This window comes from Carcharhinus amblyrhynchos, chromosome 17 (genome assembly GCF_965287045.1).
Source record: "Carcharhinus amblyrhynchos chromosome 17, sCarAmb.v2.hapA, whole genome shotgun sequence".
NCBI lineage: Eukaryota > Metazoa > Chordata > Chondrichthyes > Carcharhiniformes > Carcharhinidae > Carcharhinus > Carcharhinus amblyrhynchos.
In genome coordinates, this window is record NC_137340.1 from 34,685,270 (window position 1) to 34,712,175 (window position 26,906).

A 26,906-nucleotide genomic window follows, 5' to 3' on the forward strand; every position below is an offset into this window, starting at 1 on the left:
TCAGCAAATTAAGTTCACCCAAGCATCGCGTGCAATTCGGAATGACTGATCAGCTGTAGATGCAAATCGGGCAAGGGGCCAAGTGTGTTTCTGCAGCCTGCACAGCGAGGATTGCTGGGTTCTATCTGAAAGAGCTGACCAATTGAGAAGGAGACACAAACAGCCATCCTGAATTTGTCTCGCTCCAAGATGGGCTGGTGTCGATGCATCTTCCTTCCTTCTCTCCCACTGAGATTTTGATTTCAGGAACTCTTTTTGCCTGGAGCCAGGAATTGCTTCATTTGCACAAAATTGTAATGATTAAATGTGGAGCAGTCTGCAAAGGTTTGCAGCAGAATGAACAGGCGAGCACCGCCTAATTAATTACATATCATTCGCTTTCAGAAAATAATTTTAATTATCAGTAAGTGGCTAACAGCAATGTCGCCTGATAACTGGGATGTACTGAACATGCAGGCGTGTTTGCTCAACAAGTATTGCAACCAATTGTTGGAACATAGCTTTGTGAATAATTGAAAAGGATAATTAAAACTGGTTCTTTATTACATTAGATGCATTGTTTCTAAAACTAAAACTTATTTGTAAATAAGGCAATTAATTTAAGACTCTAAAATCTTAATTTGCTTTATTCAAATTTTATTATCTTTTCACCTTAATTATATATTGCTATTCAATTGTAATCCCACAATTAATGCATATTTTTGAGTGGCTAAGTATTTTAAAAGTACCAGCTGGCTTCATGTGGAGTTTGGTTTGGTGTGTAAAAAAGATGGCATTCTGCTGCTCGAATCCAGTTACTTTAAAACATGGGCACTGTTGATGTAATCTCTTTGGGAAAATTGTCTAGAAAGCATCATGGAATCAATGGTGGTACAGTGGTTAGCAGTGCCAGAAACCTGGGTTCAATTATGGGTTTCTGTGGGGAGTTTGCACGTTCTCCCCATCTCTGCATGGGTTTTCTCCAGTTGCTCCAGTTTCCTTCCACAGTTCTAAAATGGGTGGGTTAGCTTGATTGGCCATGCTAAATTGCTCCTTAGTGTCGGCGCACTAGCAGGGTACATACATGGGGTTATAGGGATAGGGCCTGGGTGGGATCTTTGTTGGTCCATGCTCAATGGGCCGAATGACCTCCTTCTGCACTCCAGGGACTCTATGAACACTCTGAAGGAGGCCATTTGACCCATCAGACGGGATTTTCCAGGCTCGCTTGCCCTGAAACTAGAAAATCCCACCTGAGGACAACAGACCTTTCGATGGTGTTCCCCTCACCAGCTCTCATTCCCATGGTGGGCAGGACGGTGAAATTGTGACCGTCATAGTTGCACCATCTATTTTAAAGAGCTATCCAACAAGTGCTCTTTCTACACTTTTCTTTTTTGTTTGCAAGTGTATATTCAAATCCCTTTTGCTGGTGGGGTTAGAGAGAAGTTTCTTCACACCTGGCAATATGAAGAGGCCAAGTTATTGAGGCCCGATATTCCTGTCCCTGACAAAGTTGACCACCGGGTTCACCAGCTTTCTGCCACCCTGTCCTGTTCCATGCGGCCCTGACTGCCATTCTCATTACCCAGCGGGATAAGACTGAGCTGCACCCATTTGTCTGTTGATTCTGCAAGTAAAGATTCAGCAGAGAGCAAAGAACAGAGTTGAACCATCTGTTCCAATCTGTCCTGCAAACAAACTCAGTCGCAGGGGTTGTACTGCCAGTGACAGTCAAGATCATAATCAGCTTCAGTTTTTATGTGACTGGGTCCTTTCAGTCTGCCACAGGACCGATCTCCAACATCAGTTAATCAGAACAGATCCTGTAATACAACTGTATTGTGTTAAAATGTCTTCAAGCACTTTAAGGAAAATGTAGCAATAAAATATTAAACAGCCACTTTTGCCTTATTCTGAAGCACGATGCAGCTGTTAGGAAGTCTACAAAGTATTGAGTACTAATTACCTTACATCCATCTTGTAGGCCTCACATTTCCTGGTTTAATTTACCAGCTGCTGTGCTACTCCTGTGGAGTCACCATAGGTTGTGGGGATTATGCATGGATGAACATTTTTCATATTTTTGGACTTTGTTAATTCGCCCTCCCTGCCTCTGATCATGATATCTTTAATTCATTGCAGTGTTCTTCCACACATCTCCATGCAAAACAAGCACCCCCTTACCCTAAAAATCCTCGAAGAACTTATCCAACGCTGGCTTCCTCATCCATGGCACGGACAGTTATTCAGCAAGACATTGATGCCACAACAGCCTTGGAGCCTCCCACTCTATTCCCTCCAGTAGGGATTGTCAAGCATCCAAATTCCCCGGATATGCCTAAAGTTTGGGACCGCTTCACTGGGGACTACCTGCGCTCCCAAAATCTACTTAATCCTGATGCTTCTCGAACCATAGGATAGCTGGTCAACCAATTGAGGGAGCTCCCAGAGGAATGTTGCTGTGGGGGAGCCAGGTTTCAGGTGAGTGGGCTGAGCGCAGACTTTTCAGTTGGAGGAGGAGCAGTAAATATGCCCCCTTGTAAAATCCATTCTCTTTTTTCCTGTATTGGGTTTATTAATATTTGATTAATTATTGTCACATATATTGAAATACAGTGAAAAGTATTGTTTCTTGCATGCTTTACAGACAAAGCATACCATACATACAGTACACATCTGAGAGGGAAAGGAGGAGGTGCAGAATGTCGTGTTGCAGTCATAGTTTAGGAGGTAGAGAAAGGTCAGCTTAATATGAGATAGGTCCATTCAAAATTCTGGTGGCAGCAAGGAAGAAGCTGTTCTTGAGTCGTTTGGTAGGTGATCTCATACATTTTTCCGATGGAAGAAGGTGGAAGAGAGTTAGCCCAGGGTGGGTGGGCTCCTTGATTTTGCTGCCTTCTTTTCCAAGGCAGCAGAAACTGTAGACAAAGTCAATGGATGGGAGGCTGGTTTGCATGATGGGCTGGGCTACTCTCACAATCCTTTGCAGCTTTTTGAGGTCTTGGTCAGAGCAGGAGGCTTACCAAGCTGTGATACAACCAAAAGCAATGTTTTCTACTGTGCATCTGTAAAAATTGGTCAGAGTTGTTGTGGATATGCCAAATTTCCTTAGTCTGTTGAGAAAGTAGAAGCATAAGTGGGCTTTCTCAACTATAGCGTTGGCATTGAGGAACTAGGACAGACCGTTGTTGATCTGGACATTTAGAAACTTGTAGGTTGTAATCATAACCCTTTCTTCCAGATTAAGTGAAAACATTCTTGGCACATCTCAATTATGAAAGCATTCATAATTTTAAAGATTTATATCAGTTCACCTTTTCTCTTCTTTAAGCAAGAAGTAACCCCTACCTGTTCTCCCAAGAACTGTCTACATTCAGATCATTTTTATTTGAATAATAGTTAATTGAAAACTTCTGTCCACTTCGACTTTGTTCTTTGCAAAATGTTTGAACCATTGATCGATTGTAGATGTGACCACTTACAGAGTGTTCACGTACAGTTAACATTACCCACAATGGCGAAGCTTCTAACCAGGTTTTCTGTTGGTATGCTTGTAACCTGCTTTGCAATAGTTTCACTGACTGTAAGTACATTATCCAAATAATTGTGTTGAAATAATTGAACTGTCCTCCCCACTTTTCAGGTCTTTTCTTGTTAAGATGTATGTTAAAATCTACATTATGAATTTAGATATAATTAATTTAGTTAAATTCAGTTTAGGTCAATAAGACCACAATCATTATTTAAATTATTTATTTTGTTTGGGTTTTTTTTTTAAAGATGCATTTGTTTTGAAAACTAGAACAACTGCAGTCTGCACCCAGCCCCCTCCAGCACCAACTTCAGCCAGTAATACCTCAAGAGGCATATTTGAGAATTTGATGTCCTGCTATATACAGGGGTCACATGATGACGTGGCTACTTAAGGGTCATGTGTCAGGAGTGCAGGAGTTGTCCCCGGAGCGCAGGCAGAGTACGAGCAGCAGTCCACAGAGTGGGTTTCAGCAGTGGTAGCTGCAGTAAAGAAAGATGGCAGGGTCAGGATATGCATTGACCCAGTTGCCTACAAACATGGTATGGAGCCAGACTTGGCTAATTCCCTTTCCAAAGCCTTCCTAACCAATGCACTAATATCATGACCCTAGAAGTGCTTTCCTCTTGCAGAATCCAGGAACTCAAAGATGTCCTTTAGGCAGATAGCACAAGCAGATAACTTCACAATGTCATTATGAAAAGCTGGCCTGGGTCCTCAAGTGACTTAGTACGAGCTCCGTACTCTCTTTGCCGTCAGAGGTGAACTGACTTACAGGATTGACTGAAATGCGTGGCCAATGATTCATCAGCCCACCTCTCTCCAGAGGTACTACACCCAACAATTCCAACAAGGGCACCCACAAATGGAAGCAACCTGATCTAGGGCAAAGGAATCATTATACTGGCCCTCCGTGTATGCTTACATGGAGAGGGAAGTATCCAGATGTACACTATGCAATGCACTCAAGCTGCATCAAGCCAAAGAACCACTGCACCTCCACGAGGTCCCTGACTTCTGATGGTCATTTATGGTGGCTGACATTTTGAAATGGAATGGTGAACAATATTTTAGTCTTTGTCGTCACGTATTCTGGGTGGTTTGAACTTGACCACCTGCCAGGCATGAAGATTAAGACAGTCATAATGAAACACAAGAGGCACTTTGCCACACACGGCATCCCTCACAGGATAGTAATGAACAACCCTCACCAGTTCATGTCCAGGGAATCTGCTGCAATTTTTGAAAGGATGCAGCTAATTAAAGGAGCACCTCCTTTCTCAGCAGCAGCAATTCCTGAAGCAGAAGCAGGTGGAATAGAGGAACATAGAAAATGGGACAGGAATAGGCCACTTGGCCCCTCGAACCTGCTCCACTATTAACCACACCATGGCTGATCTTCTACCTCAGTACTATTTTCCTACATATCCCCAGAGCCAATAATACCTTTAATATCTCGAAACCTATTGATGTCTGCCTTGAAGATGCTCAGTGAATGAACCTCCACAACCCTGTGGGGTGGAGAATCCCAAAGATTCATTACTCTCTGAGTGAAGAAATTGCTTCTCATCTCAGTGCTAAATTGCCTACACATTATGAGACTGTGTCTCCTGGTTCTAGGCCCCATAGTCAGGTGAAATGTCCTTCCTGCACCTATCCTGTCTCGCCCTGTAAGATCTTTTTATGTTTCAATTAGATAATTTCTCATTCTTCTAATTGCTAGAAAATACAGGCCCAGCCTCCTCAATCTCTCCTCATAGGGCAATCGTGCCATTCCAGCAATCAATCTGGTGAACCTTTGTTGCAATCTGTCTCTGGTAAGTTTATCTTCCTTGGGTAAGGAGACCAAACCCACACAGTATTCCAGGGGTGGTTTCACCAAGGTTCTGTACAATTGGAGTATGACTTCCTTATTCCTGTGCTCAAATTCTCTTTTATTAAATACTATTATATCATTTGGCTTCCTAATTACTTGCTGCACCTGCATGTTAGCTTTCAGTGATTTATGGACATCAGCACTTTCCAATCATTGAAGAAATACTCTGCATTTCTGTTTTTCCATACCAAAATGAATAGCTACACATTTTTTCACATTATTTTCCATCTGCCATCCGTTCTTGTTCATGAATAGGTGTAATGGTGGCACAATGGTTAATACAGCTGCCTCACAGCACCAGAGACCCAGGTTCAATTCCCAGCTTGAGTCACTGTCTGTGTGGAGTTTGCACATTCTCCCCATGCCTGCATGGGTTTCTTCTGGGTGCTCTGGTTTCCTCCCAATTCCAAAGATGTGCAGCTTAGGTGGATTGGCCATGCTAAATTGCCCTCAATGTCAGGGAGACTAGCTAGGGTAAATGTGCAGGGTTATGGGGATAGGGCCTGGGTGGGGTTGTGGTTAATGCAGACTCGACAGGCCAAATGGTCTCCTTCTGTACTGTAGGATTCTATGATTTTATGAACTTAGTGTAAAGGTCTTCAGATCTATCTCTAGAGGTGTTGCTGCCTGAACTCAGTGCCAAAGAGGAGGTAGCCTGCCAAAGTTTCAACTCTGCCACTTTTAAGTGGGTAAGAATATCAAGTGATCTGGGTGGAAGATAGGTAAATGAAGTTAAATCCCACTATAATCTGATCGATTGGTGAAACAGCCTCATGGGACTGAATGAAAATGTTGTGCCTTATGTTTCTAATTCTTCGACTGCATTAGGAGGTGAAGTAAGTTTGATAGTAGTCAGCAGAGGGCCTACAGCCTAGGTAAGAACTAAGCTTAGTAGATCACATGTCTTAACTTATTATTTACTCTATCATGTCCTCTTTCTCTGTGTTCTAAATTGCATTCCATTCTTTTAAAGTATTTTTATTGTGTGAAAAATAGATGTCATCCTCAGCTGAACTTATCAAGCTCAGCTGCAAGTGGAGTTCTCTGTGTTTGCATGGACAAAACACCTTTTTATTTATATTAGTCCTTCCTTCAGTTTAATCTGAAAGGGTATACAGGAAGTTAAGTTGACAAAGATATGGAAGGAACATAAATATTTGTAAAAATCCATGTCCTGCAAGTTCATCTGATTGACACATATTTCTAATATTTTGCATTTATGACTTGGTACTCTGTGTTGCTGTAAGAAATTAAAATGGAAGTAATATTAATATAATGTTAGCATTAATAGAATAGCAAGGCTGAACGCCAGGTGGAAAAATGTAGTGTTGAGAGATTTAAATGCAACAGGATTGCCAGAGGAATGGGGACTGACAAGAGGTGATGGAGATGATCATCAAGCATTGTTGTGACCCCAAATAAAATTTTATTTTATTATTTATTTGTGGGACACGGGTGTCGCTGGCTGACCAGCATTTATTTCCCATCCCTAGTTTCCCACAGGCAGTTGAGAGTTGACCACATTACTGAAAGCCAGTCCAGGTAAGGATGGCAGATTTTCTTCTTTAAAGGACAGTGAACCAGATGGGTTTTTCCAACAATCGACAATTGTTTCATAGTCATCAGTAGATTCTTAATTCTAGATATTTTAAATTGTATTCAAATTCTACCAGCTACTGTGGTGGGATTCAAACCCGGGTACCCAAAATATTAGCTGAGTTTCTGGATTAATAGTCTAGCGATAATACCACTTCCCCGATTAAAGGATAAACTGAAAAAAGGAATGACTATAACATCTGTCTTATTTATTTTTCTCCCATGCAGCAAGTTCTTTCAGTATCATTAGTTGGTAAGTAATGTTGCTTTTCTGTATGCTTTGAAACAATCACCGGAACATTACTGCCCTGCCAGTCATGGGAATTGGAGCAGGCGAGGGGCAGACAATGGGAAGGTCTATTGACCTCGGGCAGGGTTTTACGGTTTTGGGATGAGCAAGGCCGTAAAATACCATTCAATATGTTTGATGTTAACTCTGCGTAAGTGAATGAACATTGAGCGAGTTAAAATTGGGCCCAAACCGTAACAAAGCAGTTTGTATAAGTTATTCTGATTGAATTTAAGGCATTTCTATGTCACTGTATCATTAACGATGAGGTTGTACTTGCCAACTAAGCCAATCACAATTCTATTTCTAGTATTAATGAATTGAAAATTTGTAAGGTCAATTTGCTCTTACATCACAAGTGTAGAAAATTGCTGGCTTTCTTCAAATTTTCACGCTTCTACAGTTTTGAATTTAAAGCAATGATAAAGTTGTTACTGATTTGCAGTGAGGCTTAATGCAAATATCATCTGAAAGGAGTGGGGCTTCTGAGAGCCAAAGTGCCTGTACAGGCATTTATGCGATCGTACTAAAATAATAGTAAACTTTGTTGATGAAAAATGCCCACTGTATGATTGATAGCCAAAATTAAAATGACATCTTTCATTCGTCATGTATGAGTGAGCTTAGGAAAGGAAAGCTGATGATTTGCAAGCGTTTTTGGCACCTTACGTTTTATGTGTCCACAACATCGGTTTCATAGGGTGGAGGGTTCTATTATGATTAGTGCAACAGAATACACTGCCCTGTGAATGATAAGGATCTCAGATGGTGCTAAATGCATCATTCTGGCCCAAGGTCATCCAGCCACAGATTAGCAAATCCTTTTATTTGTCTGATCCAGAGTGTCAGACAGAAAGCGAGAATGCCGAGGAGTTTAGATCAAAGCCCAAGACAATCAATCCCATACCGTCTAGAGGATTGCAGGATTTTTAAATTATTGCAGATGGATTTTTATCCCTGGTATTAAGTAACAGGGAATTTTTTTTTTAAAGAACAATCTGTCATCTTTACTCCTGATAGGCATCGTTAATTAGTTATGAAAAATTTTGGCCTGGGAAATGTGCAGCAGTTTGCTGGATGCACATTCAGGGGACCTGGATTCAAGTTCCACTTTTAAATGTAAAGCTCTGTGATGCTGTTGGGTCATTCTTTGTTGGGTCACTAAATTAATGTACTTAATTTAGAGAATAGTGGTGGAGATATTTTCTTCCACAGACCTTCAGTCTACCTGTGGATTGCAGCTAAAACAATCAGATTTAAGGATTATCCATTAGGCCACGTGCAGACCTGATTTTAACGTGTGCAAACAGACTCAGGGCAAACCAATCTTGCTCTGGGGGCTTCACGAAGCATTAAAGCATTTTATTTGCCGATGCAAAGGGAGTAAAGTATAAACTTTGTTAGTCACAAGTAAACTTATATTCACACTGCAATGAAGTTACTGTGAAAATCCCCTAGTCGCCACAGGCTTGTTCTCCTGAGGGAGAATTTAGCATGGCCAATGCACCTAACCAGCACATCTTTTGGACTGGGGGAGATAACTGGAGCACCCGGAAGAAATCCACGTAGATGTGAGGAGAACGTGCAAACTCTGCACAGAGAGTAACCCTAGCTGGGAGGGCTGAGTTTTGCCCTACTTCTAAGGGGGGGCATTGCCTAAACACGTCAGCAAGCCCAGCTTCACAGTGTTTGGGCATTGTTTTTAAAGGGCGCTCTGATCTGAAAGTGAAATTGAAAACCACTCTCCCTCCCCGCCATGGACATCCACACAGACAGTGGCCCAAGCCGGGAATCAAAGCTGGGTCCCTGACGCTGTGAGGCAGCAGTGCTAATCACTATGTCACCTCTCTCAGGCAAAGCCACTGAGGCTGGGATTGTCCAGGATGTTTGAAAATCCTTTAAAACCTGTTTCTGACATATTTAGTACAAATGTTCATTAGTTGCAATGTTATTAGTATGACAATCTGAAAAGTTGAGTCGTATTAAGCAGCAAGATCATTTAATGGCCAGATAAGGGGCTTCCCCTGCCAGCCTCAATATTTAGGTTGGCAGGAGGGGATGTGGAGAGGATGGAAAACAGAGAAATAAACTTTTCTTTGTCTCAGGTGGAAAGGGGAGAGGGCGCCTCAATCTGAAGGCCACACCTTCCCCAAGCCCATCACCTGTGAGATGCCCATGTCCCACTTGGTCCTGTACTCACCACCTCTTCACCCATCCTCTTGAGTAAACGATGTGGTATCCCTTTGACCCCCTTATTTGTGAACTTTTCATGCAACCTTGCCAGGGTCCAGCTTCCCTCCCGTCAGGCTTCCCTCTGCCTTCCATTCTTCGTCTCCTTATTCAACTCCTTGCCCCCCTGCCTGCCAGTATGAACTCTCACTCTCCCTTGCCCCACACTCTTTCCTTGCACAGACCTTCAGACCTTGCATATTGCCCCTCCTGTCTTCCTCAGGCCACCACCGCATTCCCCGACACAACCACCCCCACTCCTCACCTCGTAACCTTTGTTTACAACTTTAAATAGATCTTGCAGTATTTTTCAGCTATATTTATAGATTCACAAGCATCCTGCAAATTAAAGCAAGGAATTCCATTTGCCAATGTAGGGACTTGGCTGAACATTGTAGAATGAGTTAGACAAAATGCAAAGTTGAAGGATGAAATTTAAGTTAAAAAACTGAAGTATTGCACATAGGAAATGAAATAGTTTGAAAAAATCGATGGACGTGGTATAGGGAGATGAAGACTGATGTCCAACATAACCCATTTCTGCAGAGCAGCATGCACAAAGCTAATGATGAATTACGTAATCGAAGGAATAGAATACCTGCCAAACTCATTTGCAAAAATAAAATTTGCTCTGAAGCAGTGCAATGAACACTGTATTAAATGTTTCTTTTATAAAACAAATTCAACACAAGAATGTAAGGAATAGGAGCAGGATTCAGTTATTTGCTCCCTTGAGTCTGCTTCACCATTCAACAAGATCGTGGTCAATTTGATTGTGGCCTTTGCTCCACTTTCCTGCTTGCCCCACATAACTTTTGATTCAAATGTAGATGAAACCATCTGCCTGGCTCAGCCTTGAATATATTCAATGAACCAGTCTCCAGTGTTGTATGCAGTAATGAATTTCAATGATAAATTCCCCTCTGAGAGAGGAAATACTTCCTCTTTTCCATCTTAAATGGAAGACATCTTATTTTGAAACTTTGTCCCCTGATTCTAGATTCCCCCACAAGGGGAAACATTCTCTCAGCACCCACCCTGTCAAGGTCCCCTCAGAATCTTATTTCTTTCAATGCGATTACCTCACTCTTCTAAGCTTCAGTGCGTACACAGGCCCAACGTACTCAATCTTTCCTACAAAACTGTGCAAGCATATCCTTACTTAAATATGAAGACCAAATCGATCAGCAGTACTACAGTTGTAATGTCCTGTAGAGTTGTAACAAGATTTCCGTGTCTTAAGGGCAACACAGCAGGGTAAGGGTCAATCACCATATTCATCACAATTTTCCTACTTTGATATTCCATCCTCCTTGCAATAAAATCCAACATTCAATTTACCTTCTGAATTACTTGCTGGTCCTGCATGCTAACATTTCGTGATTCATATACAAAAACACCCAGATCCCTCTGTACCACAGAATTCTGCACTCCCTCCCACAAGTAAAGTAAAGTTTATTTATTAGTCACAAGTAGGCTTACATTTATTACTGTGAAAATTCCCTAGTTGCCACACTCTGGTGCATGTTTGGGTACACGGAGAGAGAAATTAGCATGGCCATTGCACCTAACCAGCGGGTCTTTTGGATGTGGGAGGAAACCAGGGAACCTGGAGGAAACCCACGCGCACACACGGAAAATGTGCAAACCCCACACAGTGACCCAAGCCACGATTCGAACTCAGGTCCTTGGCACTGAGAGGTAACAGTGCTAACCACTATCCACCATAAGAACACAAGAGATAGGCAGAGGAATAGACTATATGTCCTATCAAGCCTGCTCCATCATTCAGTACAATCATGAATGATCCTGGGCTTCAATTCAGCTTTCCTCTTGATTCCACAAGAAATCAAAAATCTGTCTATCTCAACCTTAAACATGTTCAACAATGCAGCATCTACAACCCTCTGAGGCAGAGATTCCAAAGATTCTCAACTGTTTGAGTGGAGAAATATCTCCTCATCTCAGTCTAAATGTTTGACTCCTTGTCCTGTGATTGTGCCCCACCCTCCCCACCCCCATGTTTTAGATTCGTCAGCAGCAAGAAGGCAGCTCACCACCATTGTTCCAAGGGTAATTAGGGATGGGCAACAAATATTGGCTTAGTCAGTGATGCCCACATCCTGACTAAGCCAAAAAAGCTAGGGGAAACAACCTCTCAGTATCCAACTTGTCAAGCCCTTTCATCATCTTGTATGTTTCAATGAGTTCACCTCTCATTCTTCTAAAATCCAAAGAATATAGACCCATTTTACTCAGCTCCATCGTAGGAAATCCCTCTTATCCTGGGGATCATCAGTTAACTCACCTAATGAAAGAGCAGTGCTCTGAAAGCTCGTGATTCCAAATAAACTGTTGGAATTTAACCTGGTGTGAGACTTCTTACTAGTGAACCTTCACTGCACTGCTTCCAATGCAAGTGTATCCCTTCTTAAATATAGAGATCAGACCAGAATTACACATTGTCTCATCAGTACAATTTTAACAAGACTTCTTTATCCCTGCACTCTGATCCCTTTGCAATAAAGGCCAGTACGTCACTTTCCTTTCTAATTGCTTGTTGTTCCTGCATGCTAACGTTCTGCATTTCTTGTACAAACACACTGTAACAATCTTACTGAAGCCAGGTTTCCATCACCAGTCACTGGTCTATTTACAATGATAGTTGAGTCCTGCTCAATGGCTACAGAGTGCAGATCAGTCCCAAGTCATCAACTGCCGGCCTGAGGGGACCCAGCTGGTTTTAAAGCCTCCAACATCCCCCCCCACCGCCCCGGTTGCTCATTTCCCATTGGGTGAGCGTCCACTCGCCTAATAAGGTAGCTCAGATTCAGTGAGATCAAGGGGGAGATCTATTGATGATCCCCTTTGGCCATCATAACATCTCTCCCCTCTCCAGTCTGTTTCTTCCCCCGTACTCCCACCACTGGAGGGTCTTCTCCACTGCTTAGCGATCCATCTGGGGATGACTGGAGGCAGGACTGGATCAGGAGTGCAAAGTGGATGGGAGACTATGGCTTCCCGAGAGAGTGCCACAAAGCCACTGTCTCTGGCTGCTTTAATGGGGATGGTAGTGAATTCCGCTCCCGTGTCAGAGTCCACATTCTCATCACTTGGAGAGGTTGACCTCCATTTGGGGCTCGATGCTAGCAATGGGGGGGTAGTTTTTGATTCGCCTGACATGATCTGCACTGTTGAACTAAGTTAGTAATGTCTGTGTCAAGGCTGGGCCACCACACATAGTACTGAGCGAGGGATAGATTAAGTGTACTTTTCCACCACTAACTGAGGTAACCCTTGGAGTATGTTCTCCATAAGGCATTGAAAAATGGCAAATGTGAGATCCTGAAGAGCAGGCGAGAGTACTCATAAAGCCCTTTGTGCATATTAATGGTCAGATACTTTCAGGACATTGTGTCTAATTCATCCAGGGCTTCCAGGGTGGAGGGCATGCTCTCGCTGACCTCTTGCTCAAAACAGGTGTAGAATGCATTGAGCTCATCAGGGAGGGGTGCATTGGATTTCTTAACTAAACTATTAAACTATTTCAGGTTTGAAGTTTACAAATATCAGTCAATGATAATTTGTAGTTATAGTAAGTAGTTTAACTAGGTAAGCTATAAATTTAATACACAAATTGCTAAATTAGGATCCCAGTCCTAATTTAAACTACTGCCAGAGTTTAGAGAAAAGAAAAATGAACCTTAAAACATATGGACCAATCACTTATGTGTTTACCCCTAATGAAAGTTTTCAGGTCTCCCTGCCTCTTGCTCCCTCACTTGGACAATTCTTGCTCTTGTAAAAGATCCCAACAGCTCCTCTTCCCCCACTGTGCCGAATCCCCTCACTCACTCAATTCCCAAATTGAGAATTCTGTAAAAGCCATATTCCATCAATCTTTACTCTGTTAAGATGGCCTTCTTCTACTTACTTGCTTCAAAAATATTCCTTGATATATTAATGGGTCAAATTGCTAAAGTTTGACTAATGTAGCTCCTGTGGGTTTACCACAAAAAAATAAGCATTTTGAATGAGTCAATTCACCTCCTGAAAATTTAAATTACTGAAATTGACTTCTAAAAAATATGCAAAAATACAGAAATAAGCAAAAGATTGGGATACAGTTGTCAGTTCCTTTGTAAACTAAAGATAAACATTCAAAATCTTTCAAAACCATCCTGTCCTTGCACCCAAAAGATCCACCTTAATTTATGCAGTCGCTTTGAAGGTTTGCAAAAGACACAATTAGCAGAAACTCCAACTGATAATTAATCCGCCCTGTGGGCAAGGCCAGTTGTGTGTAAATAGGGAGAAACCAGGATACAGTTATAATAGTAAATTTTTTAGGTGATGTTTAGTTTAAGAAATATATCGTTCAATATTGGGAGAGAGTATCAGAAAATCAGACTGAAACAATGGCAACACTATTATTACTCAAAAAAATGTATCAAAAGGCTAAATTTGCTTTTGCGATTTTGTTTTTCTCATACATCAGCTATTCTTCAGACAAGCAAAACTGTTTTTCCAAGAATTTTGAGGTAGCTTACTTCTACACAGTGATGGGATATCAGTGGATAGAATAGCATTGAAACAAGGCAGGCAATAATTTAGAACGATGAGACAAAATAAACTTTGCCCTCGTCAAAATTCAACGGATTTGAGTTTGATAACAATTGGTTACAGCTAACCTTTCATTGTCTCACAGCAGAGATTAACACATCAGTGTCTAGGCAGTGATATATAGTTCCAAACAGATCATATATCAGCTGCCGTTTAACTGGATAGTGTATCATTTGTAAACACCACCTTCTTCTTGTTCAGCTTACTTTGCATGTTAGGCTCCATCCAGCATCATTGTCCAATCACACAAGTTGGGAGATATAACCCCCTTGTCTTTTATGTTGAGTTGATTTGAATTGTTGTTGTACTCAATAAAAAATATTATTTCTTGCACGCTACACAGATAAAGCATACCGTACATAGAGAAGGAAAGCAGAAGATGCAGAATGTGGTGTTTTAGTCATAGCTAGAGCGTAGAGAAAGATCAACTTAATGTGAGGTAGGTCCATTCAAAAGTCTGATGGCAGCAGGAAAGAAGCTGTTCTTGAGTCAGTTGATTCATGACCTCAGACTTTGCATATTTTCCTGATGGACGAAGGTGGAAGAAAGCACGTCTGGGGTGAATGGGGTCCTTGATTATGCTAGTTGCTTTTCTGAGGCAGCGGGAAGCATAGACAGAATCAATGGATTGGAGGCGGGTTTGAGTGATGGACTGGGCTGCGTTCACGACCATTTGTAGTTTCTTGTGATCTTGGACACAGCAGGAGTCATATGAAGTTGTGATACAACCAGAAAGGATGCTTTCTATGGTGCATCTGTAAAAGTTTGGTGAGAGTCATAGCAGACATGCCAAATTTCCTTAGCCTCCTGAGAAAGTAGAGGCGTTGGTGGGCTTTCTTAACTTTAGTGTTGGCATGGAAGGGGCACCAGGATAAGTTGTTGGTGATCTGAACGCCGAGAAACTTGAAGCTCTCGACCATTTCCACTTCATCCCCATTGTTGTAGACAGGGCATGCCTTCCACTATGCTTCCTGAAGTTGATGACTATCTCTTTTGTTTTGCTGACACTGAGGGAGAGATTATTGTCATTGCACCAGTTCACCAGATTCTCTATCTTTTCTGTGCTTAACTGTACATATCCTTTATCTCCCAAAGAATTAGTCATTGGATTCAGGAAGAACAACATTTTAGTCCTGCTTACTGAGGCAGTTTAAGCATCTTGAGCTCAATTTTATACAAGTATTTCCCTAACATTTTGTGAAGATTTCCTTGAGGCAGCATGGGAGCACATGGGACCTGGGTTTGATTCCCAGCTTGGGTCACTGCCTGTGTGGAGTTTGCACATATTCTCCCTGTGTCTACGTGGGTTTCCTTGGGCGCTCTGGTTTCCTTCCACAGTCCAAAGATGTGCAGGTTAGATGATTTGACCGTGATAAATTCTCCCTCGGTGTACCCGAACGGGCGCTGCACTGTGGCGACTTGGGGATTTTTGCAGTAGCTTCATCACATTGTTTATGTAAGCCTACTTGTGACACCAGTAAATAAACTATTTCTTTTTCCTGCCCACCTCTGGACTGAATTGAGAACTACCATGTTAAAATTGATCTTTTACAAATTATAACTATTGCTGATGTTTCAAGTTAGCAATCTCTAGCACCTCCCTTCATGAATCACCTCAGCCTGCAAGATCCCATCCTCTTTAGGCAGGAAGGTTTGCTCAAAGCTACAGCTTACATTTTAGAATTATTCAACCACTGCATTTTTACATAAGAACATAAGAAATAGGAGCAGGAGTAGGCCAACTAGCCCTTCGAGCCTGCATATTGGTGTGAATTGGTCTTTTATACTTTAAAATGGAACATCGGTAAAATGGGGAAATAAGAATACTGGTCCAAACTGTTTTTCTCTTCAGGGCTGGGTTGTTACTTGGTGCCATTGCAGGTTTGTTATCTCCCCTCTGGTGCTGGGGGAATCTCAAACTGTCCAGAGACAGTCATGTCCTGAGATGACCTCCACGGTGCACCTTTGAAATCACTTCATCAGTGGATCCCAACCCCACAAGACATTTGAAAATCCGGTCCCTGGTATTTCCAGGTCCAGTTAAATATCCTGGCCCCCATCCCTTGTGCTTCATTTAAACCTGCATTGTGCCTTAGGAAGGCCGTTTGGAGCCATTATTGTTGCAGGAATTGCAAACCCAATCCTTTCCAAATGACTGCACTTGCCAACCATTCTCAATAGCTCACCAATGCTCTGACTTGAACAATGAAACCAATTGCAAGATTGCGAATGATGGAATTGACTCTGAAAGGATGAGTGCTGAACTCGACATTGATGATATAGATATCAGTGATGAAACTGCCTACAACAATTACGAGATCGGTAAGTGATTGTAACGCTGAATTTTCAAGCCACAGAACTAATTCACCTTGGTTGCACTGTTATCAATGTTGAATGGATGAATCTTGCAAAAATGTTAAAATCGTGAAATGCATGTTCATAGTCTGCGCGTGTTTTGAAATCACATCCTCAGTGGGTCCCAAGGCCACAAGGCATTTGAAAATCCAGTCCCTGGTATTTCCAGGTCCAACTAAATATCCTGGCCCCCATCCCTTGTGCTCCATTTAAAACTGCATTGTACCTGTGGAAGGCCGTTTGGAGCCATTATTGTTTGATAGTTGCAGGAATTGCAAACCCAATCCTTTCCAAATGACTGCACTTGCCAACCATTCTCAACAGCTCACCAATGCTCTGACTTGAACAATGAAACCAATTGCAAGATTGCGAATGATGGAATTGACTCTGAAAGGATGAGTGCTGAACTCGACATTGATGATATAGATATCAGTGATGAAATAGATATCAGTGATGAAATAGATATCAGTGATGAAATAGATATCAGCGATGAAACTGCCTACAATAATTATGAGATTGGTAAGTGATTTTAACGCTGTATTTTCAGGCCACAGAATTAATTCACATTGGTTGCACTGTCACACAGCAGGTTGAATGGATAAATCTTGCGAAAATGTTAAAATCATGAAATGCATGTTCATATTCTGCACGTGTTAACCTGACCATTTAATTGGAAACCAGTTTGGTCAGACAAGAGCCAGCTAACATCATTCATGGAGCTTCATCTGAGATGTGATGATCTTCAGCTTAAATCACCCCCAGTCAGCTCTCCCCTCAAAGGCTAGAGCAGCCTATGGTCATTTGGGACAATGGGGACTTTACCTTTACCGTACAGTTGTCTTAGTAAATCTTTTTAAAAACCGTTCAAAATATTTCAAAAGATAGCAGTTGGTGTCCAGCTTAGTTTTACAGTCTCCAAGAAAGTCTGAAAATGTACAATAGGCAATAAAACCCCAGTGATGAATAATCCAGGCCTGGGGGTGGCCAATTTTGTGTCAGTGCTCACTTGCTGTATGATATTGTTTAAACTAATGCAAAAGATTATAGAAACTGGAGTTGCGCTGAACATAATTTGCATTTGAAATTGCACAGTCTTTAACATGAGTTATGTCAAAATTGAGTGAGTTGTGCCAAAAATACACAGGAAAGTCGAGACCAGTATGTAGGTAACGGAATAGAAAAAAGCAAATCCTTAGTACATTGCTGAAAAACAGATTAACGTACTATTAGCCTTCAAGATTTTAAGTTTATTTATTAGTCACAATCAGGCTTACATTAACACTGCAATGAAGTTACTATGAAAATTCCCTAGTCACCACACTCTGGCACATGTTCAAGTATGCTGAGGGAGAATTTAGCATGGCCAATGCACCTAACCACACGTCTTTTGGACTGTGGGAGGAAACTGGAGCACCCAGAGGAAACCCACACAGACATATGGAGAATGTGTAGACTCTGCACAGATGGTGACCCAAGCTGGGAATTGAACCTGGGTCCCTGGCACTGTGAGGCAGCAGTGTTTACTACTGTGCCATCATGCTGCCCACTGCCACCGTATTCCCAGTTTAAAGCACATTCTAATGTTGTGTTTCCATTTCAGCCTGTTTCATAAGGTAGGGAAGTTCAATTCTAGCATAGTTACTGGACACACTCAGTCCTATTTTAAAACTACCTGCCGCTTGCTTGTCAGTTCTCTCTCCTGTCCCTCTCAGTCTCTCTTCCCATCCACAATATCCCCTCCCCCACCTCCCCCTCAATCTTCAGCGCAAGGCAGTGAGTGGGAAATGGCGAGCAAGAGGTGAGTGAAAAAGAGTAAACTGGTAAAAATTAAGAAATTGGCTAGTGGATTTTTGGGCCAAATTCGATTTAGCCCAATAGGTTTCTAATGTAAAGTTACAGGTCAGGGTGGGCGACTGATTTTTGTTTTGCACATTTTTGTTGAGAATGTGGAATTTTAGGAGCACATGACAACAGAAATCGAGAGTTAGCTATATTTTATTTAAGAAACATTCACAGCCCAAAGGCTGAATTGCAGTGTAAGTTACATTGAAAAATTCAGATATAGGTTAAGTATTCCTGGTAAAAACAGACAACCATGCAGTAACAAAAATAGACAAATTCAGCAAGTAGCAGGAAAATGGTTGATAGGATAATAAAAGAAGGATAATGTTGAACTATTAAAATTTCAAGTCAATACACCATTCCTTCATTACCGACATTGAAATATATTTAAATTACATAAATTTATATCCCTGCATTTATATTGTATAGAAAATAATACCATCTCACATCATAGGGGGAAATGGACTACCCAGGGGAATGGTCATCAGACTGGTGCAAAAGAATCCTAAAATGTCATAATTATGTATTAATTAAGATTAATCTTGCAGTATATTTTGGGATAACGCATTAAAATAATTGCTTTACTATATTTTCAGACAACTGCAATCCAAATCCTTGCGCAAACCGAGGAACCTGTAACCTTACAGAAAGTGGTTACAACTGTCATTGCCCTATACTGTACAATGGAACCAATTGTGAGATAGGTAACAAGCGAGTTTCTAATTTTAGCGCCACAATATACATTCTTGCTTATACACATAGGCCGGAATTTTACTGGCATGCCAGCCCCGATTCCGGTGGCGGGCTCAGTTTGGAGAATGGCATTCTCCGTTGGCCTCGGGTGGGGTCGTGTGAAACTTGGGCAGATGTGCCGGTAAAGTTCTACCCATAGCCATTGAAACTACAGATTACAGTTTTAGTAATCTTACTGGAAGAAATGAATCATCTTAATTGCTTCACTAATGGAACACAAGCATTTTTTTCATTTGAATTTGAATTGAATTGATTTGAATTGATTTTTTATTGTCACATGTATTAGTATATAGTGAAAAGTATTGTTTCTTACATATTATGCAGACAAAGCATACTGTACATAGAGAAAGAAAGGAGAGAGTGCAGAATGTAGCATTATAGTCATAGCTAGGATGTAGAGAAAGATCAACTTAATACAAAGTAGATCCATTCAAAAGTCTGATGGTAGCGGGGAAGAATCCTTGCTATGGGCAATGGGGTCAAAATTGAACACTTTGGCAGATTTCTACAGTAATTTCCACAGGAGCTCAGCAGAATGGCTCAGAAAGAGACTGACACCCAAATAGGCCTCAACCAAAGCTGGGAGTTCCTGTTTGATTTTGTGAAGAAGGAAGCTCTGTCTGCACTTAAAAAACAGGTGACACTTAGGGATGGACAAGGCCCTCCCACTTCCCTGACCCAAATGAGACCTAATATAAGTCTACAGGCTGATGGGCAATAGCAACATCTAGACTGGGTGGCAGGGTGGGGGAGGGGGGAGTGGAGTGGGGAGGAAGTCTGTCAAGAATGGACCCTTGATCTACCAAAGATGAGGGCAGTTTTAGAAAAGAAAATTTGTTTTGACCCTCAGCACCCTTCCAGATGACAGGCAGATGTCAAGGTTTCTGACATCATAGGGTTTGTGAGTGTCTAAAGCAAAGCAGATTGGGTCAGGTCTCTGTCATTTCTAGGAGTTTCAGAATCTGATGAGGTTCTGAACCTCTTATCCATTCCCCACAAGGTTAATGATAGTCATGAGAAAGCGTGACTTACCTGATGAAGGAGCAGCACTTGAAAGCTTATAATTCCAAATAAACCTGTTGGACTTTAATTTGGTGTTGTGAGACTTCTTAATGAGAAAGCATGTTAGGGATGAGGGGACAGGAGTGGGAGCAGATGCAGGCTGGATATGTCAAATCCATTCTGTGAAGTCTGCACTGGATCCTGCTGCTTCCATTCATTAAGTGTCCCTTAAGGTCTTTAAGAGATTTGATAAAGGACCTACTTGGAACAGAACGGAATTTTCAATCATTTTTTCCTGATGAGGCCAAACCGCCTGGTGGGTAATAGCCATAGCTTTCAGGGCTGCTGTGGGTGCAAAGGACATTTGTCTATGTGTTTTTTTGGGAAATTTGAGCAATCAACTATTGCCCAATCAAGCATTGACTTGCCGTCCATGGTCACCTTGCACAGCCTTTACCCTCCTGGCTGCCTGCTATCCTCAGAAAGGCAGTGGTGGCCCCCCAACATAGCCACTGCCTGCCTTTTCTGAGAGCTATCTCCAGGAAGCACTCTGCATCCCTGATCTGGTTCTCAGCTCTTGCCCAGTCAACACATTTACGTTCAGAATTGTGTCGCAGGAGTGGTACAAGTGTGGGATCAGATCACGAAGTACATCTGGATGTCAGGTTTCCAACCTTATTTGGTAGACCCAACCTAGAGAACCTGCACCAGTAATTTCCTCTCCTCAGACAAGAGTGGATCCAACATATTGTGCTGCATAGGCAGGGCAAATCAACCAGCTCAAGGGCATAAATGGATTTCAGAGGTGGGTTTAAATTAAAGAACACCCTGACCCCCAAAGGAGCAGTATTTTTTGTGGTTATGTTGTAGATTGTCTTCTCGCTTGGAGAACTGAAAAGGTCAAGGTTGAGGTTGCAAGGCAGACTAAGCAACAATTGCTCCCCTGAAAGCAGCAGACTTCAGTCTACGTGGAGATGGGTTTAGTGGAGATGTGGAAGAAGTGTGACCATTCCATGTGCCTACCTATTCCATGATGACTCCTTCGATTCCTCAAATTCTGACAGTGTTATTCTGACAGGAACAGTGTTGGAGAGTACTGTCAGGTACAACTTTAGCATATCTGCCAGGAGTATGAATTGAGGAATGCCTGGGCCAGTGTCTTAATTAGGTGCGTTGATCTTATTATGAAACCTCACAGGTTATAACGCTGAGTTGAATGTAATAGCTATAGTCTCCATTCAACTAAAAATTGAGTTTTTTCCATACAATCCTGATTTCCATACAAATTAACTGACTATTCAACTCCTCTTATTGTTGTCCGCTTTTAGATTTGTATCATTTTGGATAACTGGTACATTTGTTTCGAATAGAAGCAGCTAAGTGCACGCAATAAAATGAATGCCTTAAAATAGTTTGACTTGGTTGGATTAATTGCATGGATGAAAATATAGGTTCAGATAGTCCTGTTTAAGCAAAAGACAATTATCTGCATGTTTAATTTATTCTATTACAGAGAATAACCCTTGTAAGAACAATCCATGCAGCCATGGAGACTGCCTAATCACAATTGTACCTCCTTATTATAAATGTAAATGCAGACATCCTTATCAGCCACCAACATGCACTAATGGTAAGCGTTTTTGATTCATTTTGCCTGACCAAAAAATAGCTAGTGTGTTTAATCTCTATTTCATTACCTAAAATAAAGGTACTTTTCTGAATATATATGTAAAAAAATTATAAAATATGTGTCTTTAATTACAATTCTGATCTCCTGCATCCATCTGTCAAGCACAGAATAGTAACAATTCAGTGTGACTGTGAGACCAGGACAATTGTTTCATTGAGAGAGATTTTTTAAATTCATTCATGAGACGTTGGCTTAGTTGGCCAACATTGTTTACTCATCCCCAATTCAACTCAACAATAATGGAGGTGCACAAAATATTCCCAAGTCAGGATGGTGTGTGACTTGGTAGGGGACTTGCAGGTAGTGGCGTTCCCATGCACTTGCTGCCATTATTCATATCAGCAGCATGGATCAAGGGGTGGAGGGTAATATTGCAGAAGCCTAGGAGAAATGCGGCTTGACAACAACAGTTCCACATCTGCACTATATATCCTCAACTCATCTCCTGACTCCGCAAAATCTTCCCACCATACAGAGGAGATGTTAGGGGTACAGAGGAGATGTTAGGGGTAAGTTTTTCACTCAGAGGGTGGTGAGTGAATGGAATCGGCTGCCGTCGGTGGTGGTGGAGGCGAACTTGCTGGGGTCTGTTAAAAGACTTCTGGATGAGTATATGGGATCTAATGGGATTGGGGGTTATATTTAGGTCTATGTCTTAGTAGGTATACAAGTGATCGGCGCAACTAGTGGGCCGAAGGGCCTGTTTATGCTGTAGTGTTCTATGTTCTATGTTCTATGTTCATTTACAAGGTACAAGTTAGACATGCGACGGAACATAGGGCGGCTCGGTGGCACAGTGGTTATCACAGTGCTACGGACCCAGGTTCAATTCCGACCTTGGGTCATTGTGTAGGGTTTGCACGTCCCCCCTGTGTCAAAATGGGTTTCCTCCGGGTGCTCCAGTTTCCTCCCACAGTCCAAAAATGTGCGAGTTAGGTTGATTGGCCATGCTAAATTGAACCTAGTCTCAGAGGGAATTAACAGGGTAAATGCATGAGGGTTACAGGAATAAGGCATGGATGGGATTGTGGTCAATACTGGCTTGATGGGCCGAATGGCCTCCTTCTGTACTGGAGGGATTCTATGATTCTATAGAACATAGAACATAGAACATTACAGCGCAGAACAGGCCCTTCGGCCCACGATGTTGCGCCGACCAGTTAAAAAACAATGACCCACTAACCTAAACCAATCCCTTTTCGTCCATAAACCTATCCACGGATCTCTTAAACGCCCCCAAACTAGGCGCATTTACAACTGCAGCAGGCAGGGCATTCCAATCCCTCACCACCCTCTGGGTAAAGAACCTACCCCCGACATCCGTCCTATAACTAACCCCCCTTAATTTAAAGCCATGCCCCCTCGTGCTAGCTTTCTCCATCCGAGGAAAAGGGCTATCACTATCCACCCTATCTAAACCTCTAATCATCTTATATGTTTCAATAAGATCCCCTCTTAGCCGCCTTCTTTCTAACGAAAACAACCCCAAATCCCTCAGTCTCTCCTCATAGGACCTCCCCTCCATACCAGGCAACATCCTGGTAAACCTCCTCTGCACCCTCTCCAAAGCCTCCACATCCTTCCTGTAATGTGGGGACCAGAACTGCATACAGTACTCCAAGTGCGGCCACACCAGAGTTGTGTACAGTTGCAACATGACGCTGCGACTCCTAAATTCAATCCCCCTACCAATAAATGCCAAGACACCGTATGCCTTCTTAACAACCTTATCCACTTGATTCCCAACTTTCAGGGATCTATGTACACATACACCTAGATCCCTCTGTTCATCCACACTATTCAAAGTCCTCCCGTTAGCCCTATACTCAACACATCTGTTATTCCTACAATAATTCCTATGATTCTATGATTCTATGATCTATAATCAGTTTCCACTTAGATGAGCTCAATTCTCAGGAAACTTGACATGGAGTCAGCCATGGCTCAGTTTGGAGCACACACATCAGAGTAACATGGTTAGGGCCTGAATTTTCATTTCTGCGTCTAGAATGCAGAATCAGGAAATTCCTGGCTCCATGAACCTTACACCTAAGAAAGTGCCCTGGGAGTTCCGATCTTCCTTCCTCTGGGAGGGGGTTGGGGGGGGGGGGGGTGCGGGTGGGGAGCAGGGACATTGACACTTTGAACTTTAGGCATTCATGGATCATGGAAGCAACTGTTCATGTTAAGATGTTGTTGAAGTGTCATTGTCCCACTTCTGCACAAAACATGGGGGCTGGGTTCAGTAGCAGGACTTTCAGATTCAAGTCTGCATTTCACAAAGATGGAAAGCCTCTGTGTGAAGACTCAGGCCTGTGAGTTTGAGCCTCACTTCAAAATGTGAGCACACAAATAGAGACGGACACTCCAACACAGCACTGAGGGTCTGGGAGGTGCCATGTTTTGAATGAGATGTTAAGCCAAGGCCTCTAAGTTGGATATGGAAAAAAATCCTCAGACATCATTTTGATGAAGAGCAGTGGAGCTAACCCCAGTTTCCAGGAATAACCTTTAAACCTCAAGCAACATCACAAACCTGGGAATGTGGTCATTTTAACATTGCTGTTTGTGGGAGCTTGCTGTCTCAATTCCTACATTATGCTACATTACAACAATGATGGCACTTCAAAAGTACTTCACTGAAACACCCTAAGACATCTAGTGGTCATGAAAGGTATTATATAAATGTAAGTCTTACTTTCACCATAGCTTCATTAGCACCCCATTCATCACCTTATAAGTCCACTCTCTCCACCATTGTACTGTGGCAGCAGTGTGTGCCATCAATAAGGAACTCACCAAGGCTCCTTTGACAGCACCTTCCTAACCCATTCCTAAGGAATTAGGTTGGGTAGGGTTTTGAAGTTAAAGAGCTGGCTTGCCCAATGTAACCAATATCAATTTAAGAAAGAGACAGAGGGGAGTAATTCAACAAATAGATATTGGTTTGTGTCTAAAATTTGGGTGGTCAGCAAATAAAGATTGAGGATATAGGAAGATAAGAATTAGGAGCAGAAGTAGGCAGATTCAGCTCTTCAAGCTTACTCCAGCATTCAATCAGATCATGGCTGATCTGTCCCTGAGATGGAACACGGAGTCCACCCTTTAATACTGAGATCCACCTGTTGCAATATCCAAGTGGGCCAGTGAAAGATTGAGCCTTTTCTAAAGCTGTTTAAAAATATACATTGAGGTCCTCTGATTTTACAGTGGAAGAAAAATATTATCATTTGCCTCAATGCACAGTTCATGAGGTGAAAGATGTTGGTATTCATTGCGGTCTTAAGCAGGAAGGACCTTTTTATTTTCCCACTGTTCTGTTTTATCAGCAACTGCTGCTTGTGAACCCAACCCGTGCCTTAATGGAGGAACATGCGTGCCCACAAACGGGAGCACGTCATTCACGTGTACCTGTCCGGAACTATTCCGAGGAGAAAGATGTGAAATAGGTGAGGTTGCTTTTGAGTTTTACAATGAATATTTGGAAATGCTTCTGAGGGAGGGTTTCGAATCTGGCCTGCCAGGTACAGCTTGCTTTAGTCTGCAGCTGGGAAATGTTGAGTTTCGCTGTTGCTGACCTGCTTTCAGCTGCTGCTCTTATGGAGCTTTCATACTTTTGAACCAAGAACACTGGGGTGAGGGAAAAATAGATTCCAATCTAAAATTCCTGCAATCTATAACACACATGTTTGTGGAGATATAATGCACATGCTTGTGGAGATCTTCCTCCATAATATATATGGTGTATTTTTTCTTTAAAATGGGTGTGTGCGCTATTGTCTAAGGACAGAGATTGTGGTGATTTGGGGAACGGGGTCAGGATCGATTTTTAAATTGAGCAGTAATCAGGTACATGGCAGAGGGAGCACTTGCACCCCCCTCCCAAAGTTCCTGCCAAGATGCCTATGACATTGGGAGGCTAGGCCTTGTGCCCACACTGGCAGCAAGCTGTAGGTGCTGTTCTGGCACTGAAAAGCAGCTCCAAATTGAAGCATCTCAAATAGAGTTGAGCCAAAGTGTTGTCGTAATGGGGTTGGGGTGGGGTTTGGGTGGGGGGAGTGGGGGCAGGGGGATGGTGATGTAACTGTTGAAAGGCAGAGATTTTCTCGGGACCATGAAGAGTAACATCAACAAGAAGCAGTTAACAGTCAGAGTGGCCAGGGAAGAAAGAATGTTTTGGGCCTTACCTGGTCAAGTTTTTCCACTATTGTTGGGCTATCCCTGCGGTGAGGGAGGTGATATTGAATACTTATGGTAGCACTCCTGGATGACTGACTGCCTGGAAACAACAGTCAGTCTGTACTTCCTGCTGTTTTCCACAAAGCGGCCATTTGGCCCACTGAGCTTGCACCGACTCTCTAACAGAATATCTTAACCAGGCCGTCTCTCCCGGCCTATCCCTGTAACCCCACATATTTACGTTACGAATCCACCTAACCTACACATCTTTGGACTGTGGGAGGAAACTGGAGTACTCAGAGGAAACCCACGCCTACATGAGGGGAACATGCCTTCCCCACACAGTCACCTGAGGCCAGAATTGAACCTGGCCCCCTGGTGCTGTGAGGCAGCAGTGCCACGGTGCCACCATGCCGCCCCATCTTCTAGAAGTGCTTACAGATTTTTGTGTGGAAAGTTTATCAACAAGTCATGGTGTCTGGGCAGCACAGCCGGCTTATGCCTGATTATGGGTGGGGAATGCCTTGGGTTTCCGAAATGCAAAGCCTTCCTCTTCTGAACCTACCCCAACTGCTCTTGAGAAGATTTCGGTCCTTTCAGAGCTTGCATTTTTATGTTGAAGTTTCCTGGAGCCTTAGCGGCACACTACACTTCATAAACGCAACTTCTTTTGCAAAGGAACTTAATTTAATTGGTGAAACCCAGAGCCCATGTTACAATTCAATTTAATGTGCAAAAAATGCATAATCTATTTCATGCAGGGAAGGATGACTGTTACACAGGAAATGGTGCTACATACCAAGGTCATGTGAGTCAAACCAAAACAGGACAGAGATGTCTGTACTGGAATTCTCATTTACTCCTGTCACCGCGTATGATTCTTCAAATGCAACATCATGGTACACACAGTATTAAAGAACATAACTACTGTCGGTAAGCAAGCATTCGCCCTGTGTTA

At 42.4% G+C, this 26,906-nt stretch overlaps 1 protein-coding gene and 1 long non-coding RNA gene across 2 annotated transcripts; both read left to right on the forward strand.

The window, feature by feature from the left end:
* Positions 1 to 420: 420 nt before the first annotated feature.
* On the forward strand, positions 421 to 17,009 carry LOC145354576 (uncharacterized). The gene is made up of 4 exons (XM_080206041.1): positions 421 to 473; positions 2,399 to 2,463; positions 16,309 to 16,449; positions 16,807 to 17,009. Exons 1-4 carry the CDS (start codon positions 421 to 423, stop codon positions 17,007 to 17,009), a joined length of 462 nt encoding a protein of 153 aa, XP_080062167.1.
* A 1,921-nt stretch (positions 17,010 to 18,930) lies between these two features.
* On the forward strand, positions 18,931 to 26,862 carry LOC145354263 (uncharacterized). Its single transcript, XR_013888838.1, has 4 exons — positions 18,931 to 19,028; positions 21,593 to 21,709; positions 25,099 to 25,218; positions 26,710 to 26,862. It is a non-coding gene; the product is annotated as an uncharacterized LOC145354263 (long non-coding RNA).
* Positions 26,863 to 26,906: the final 44 nt, after the last annotated feature.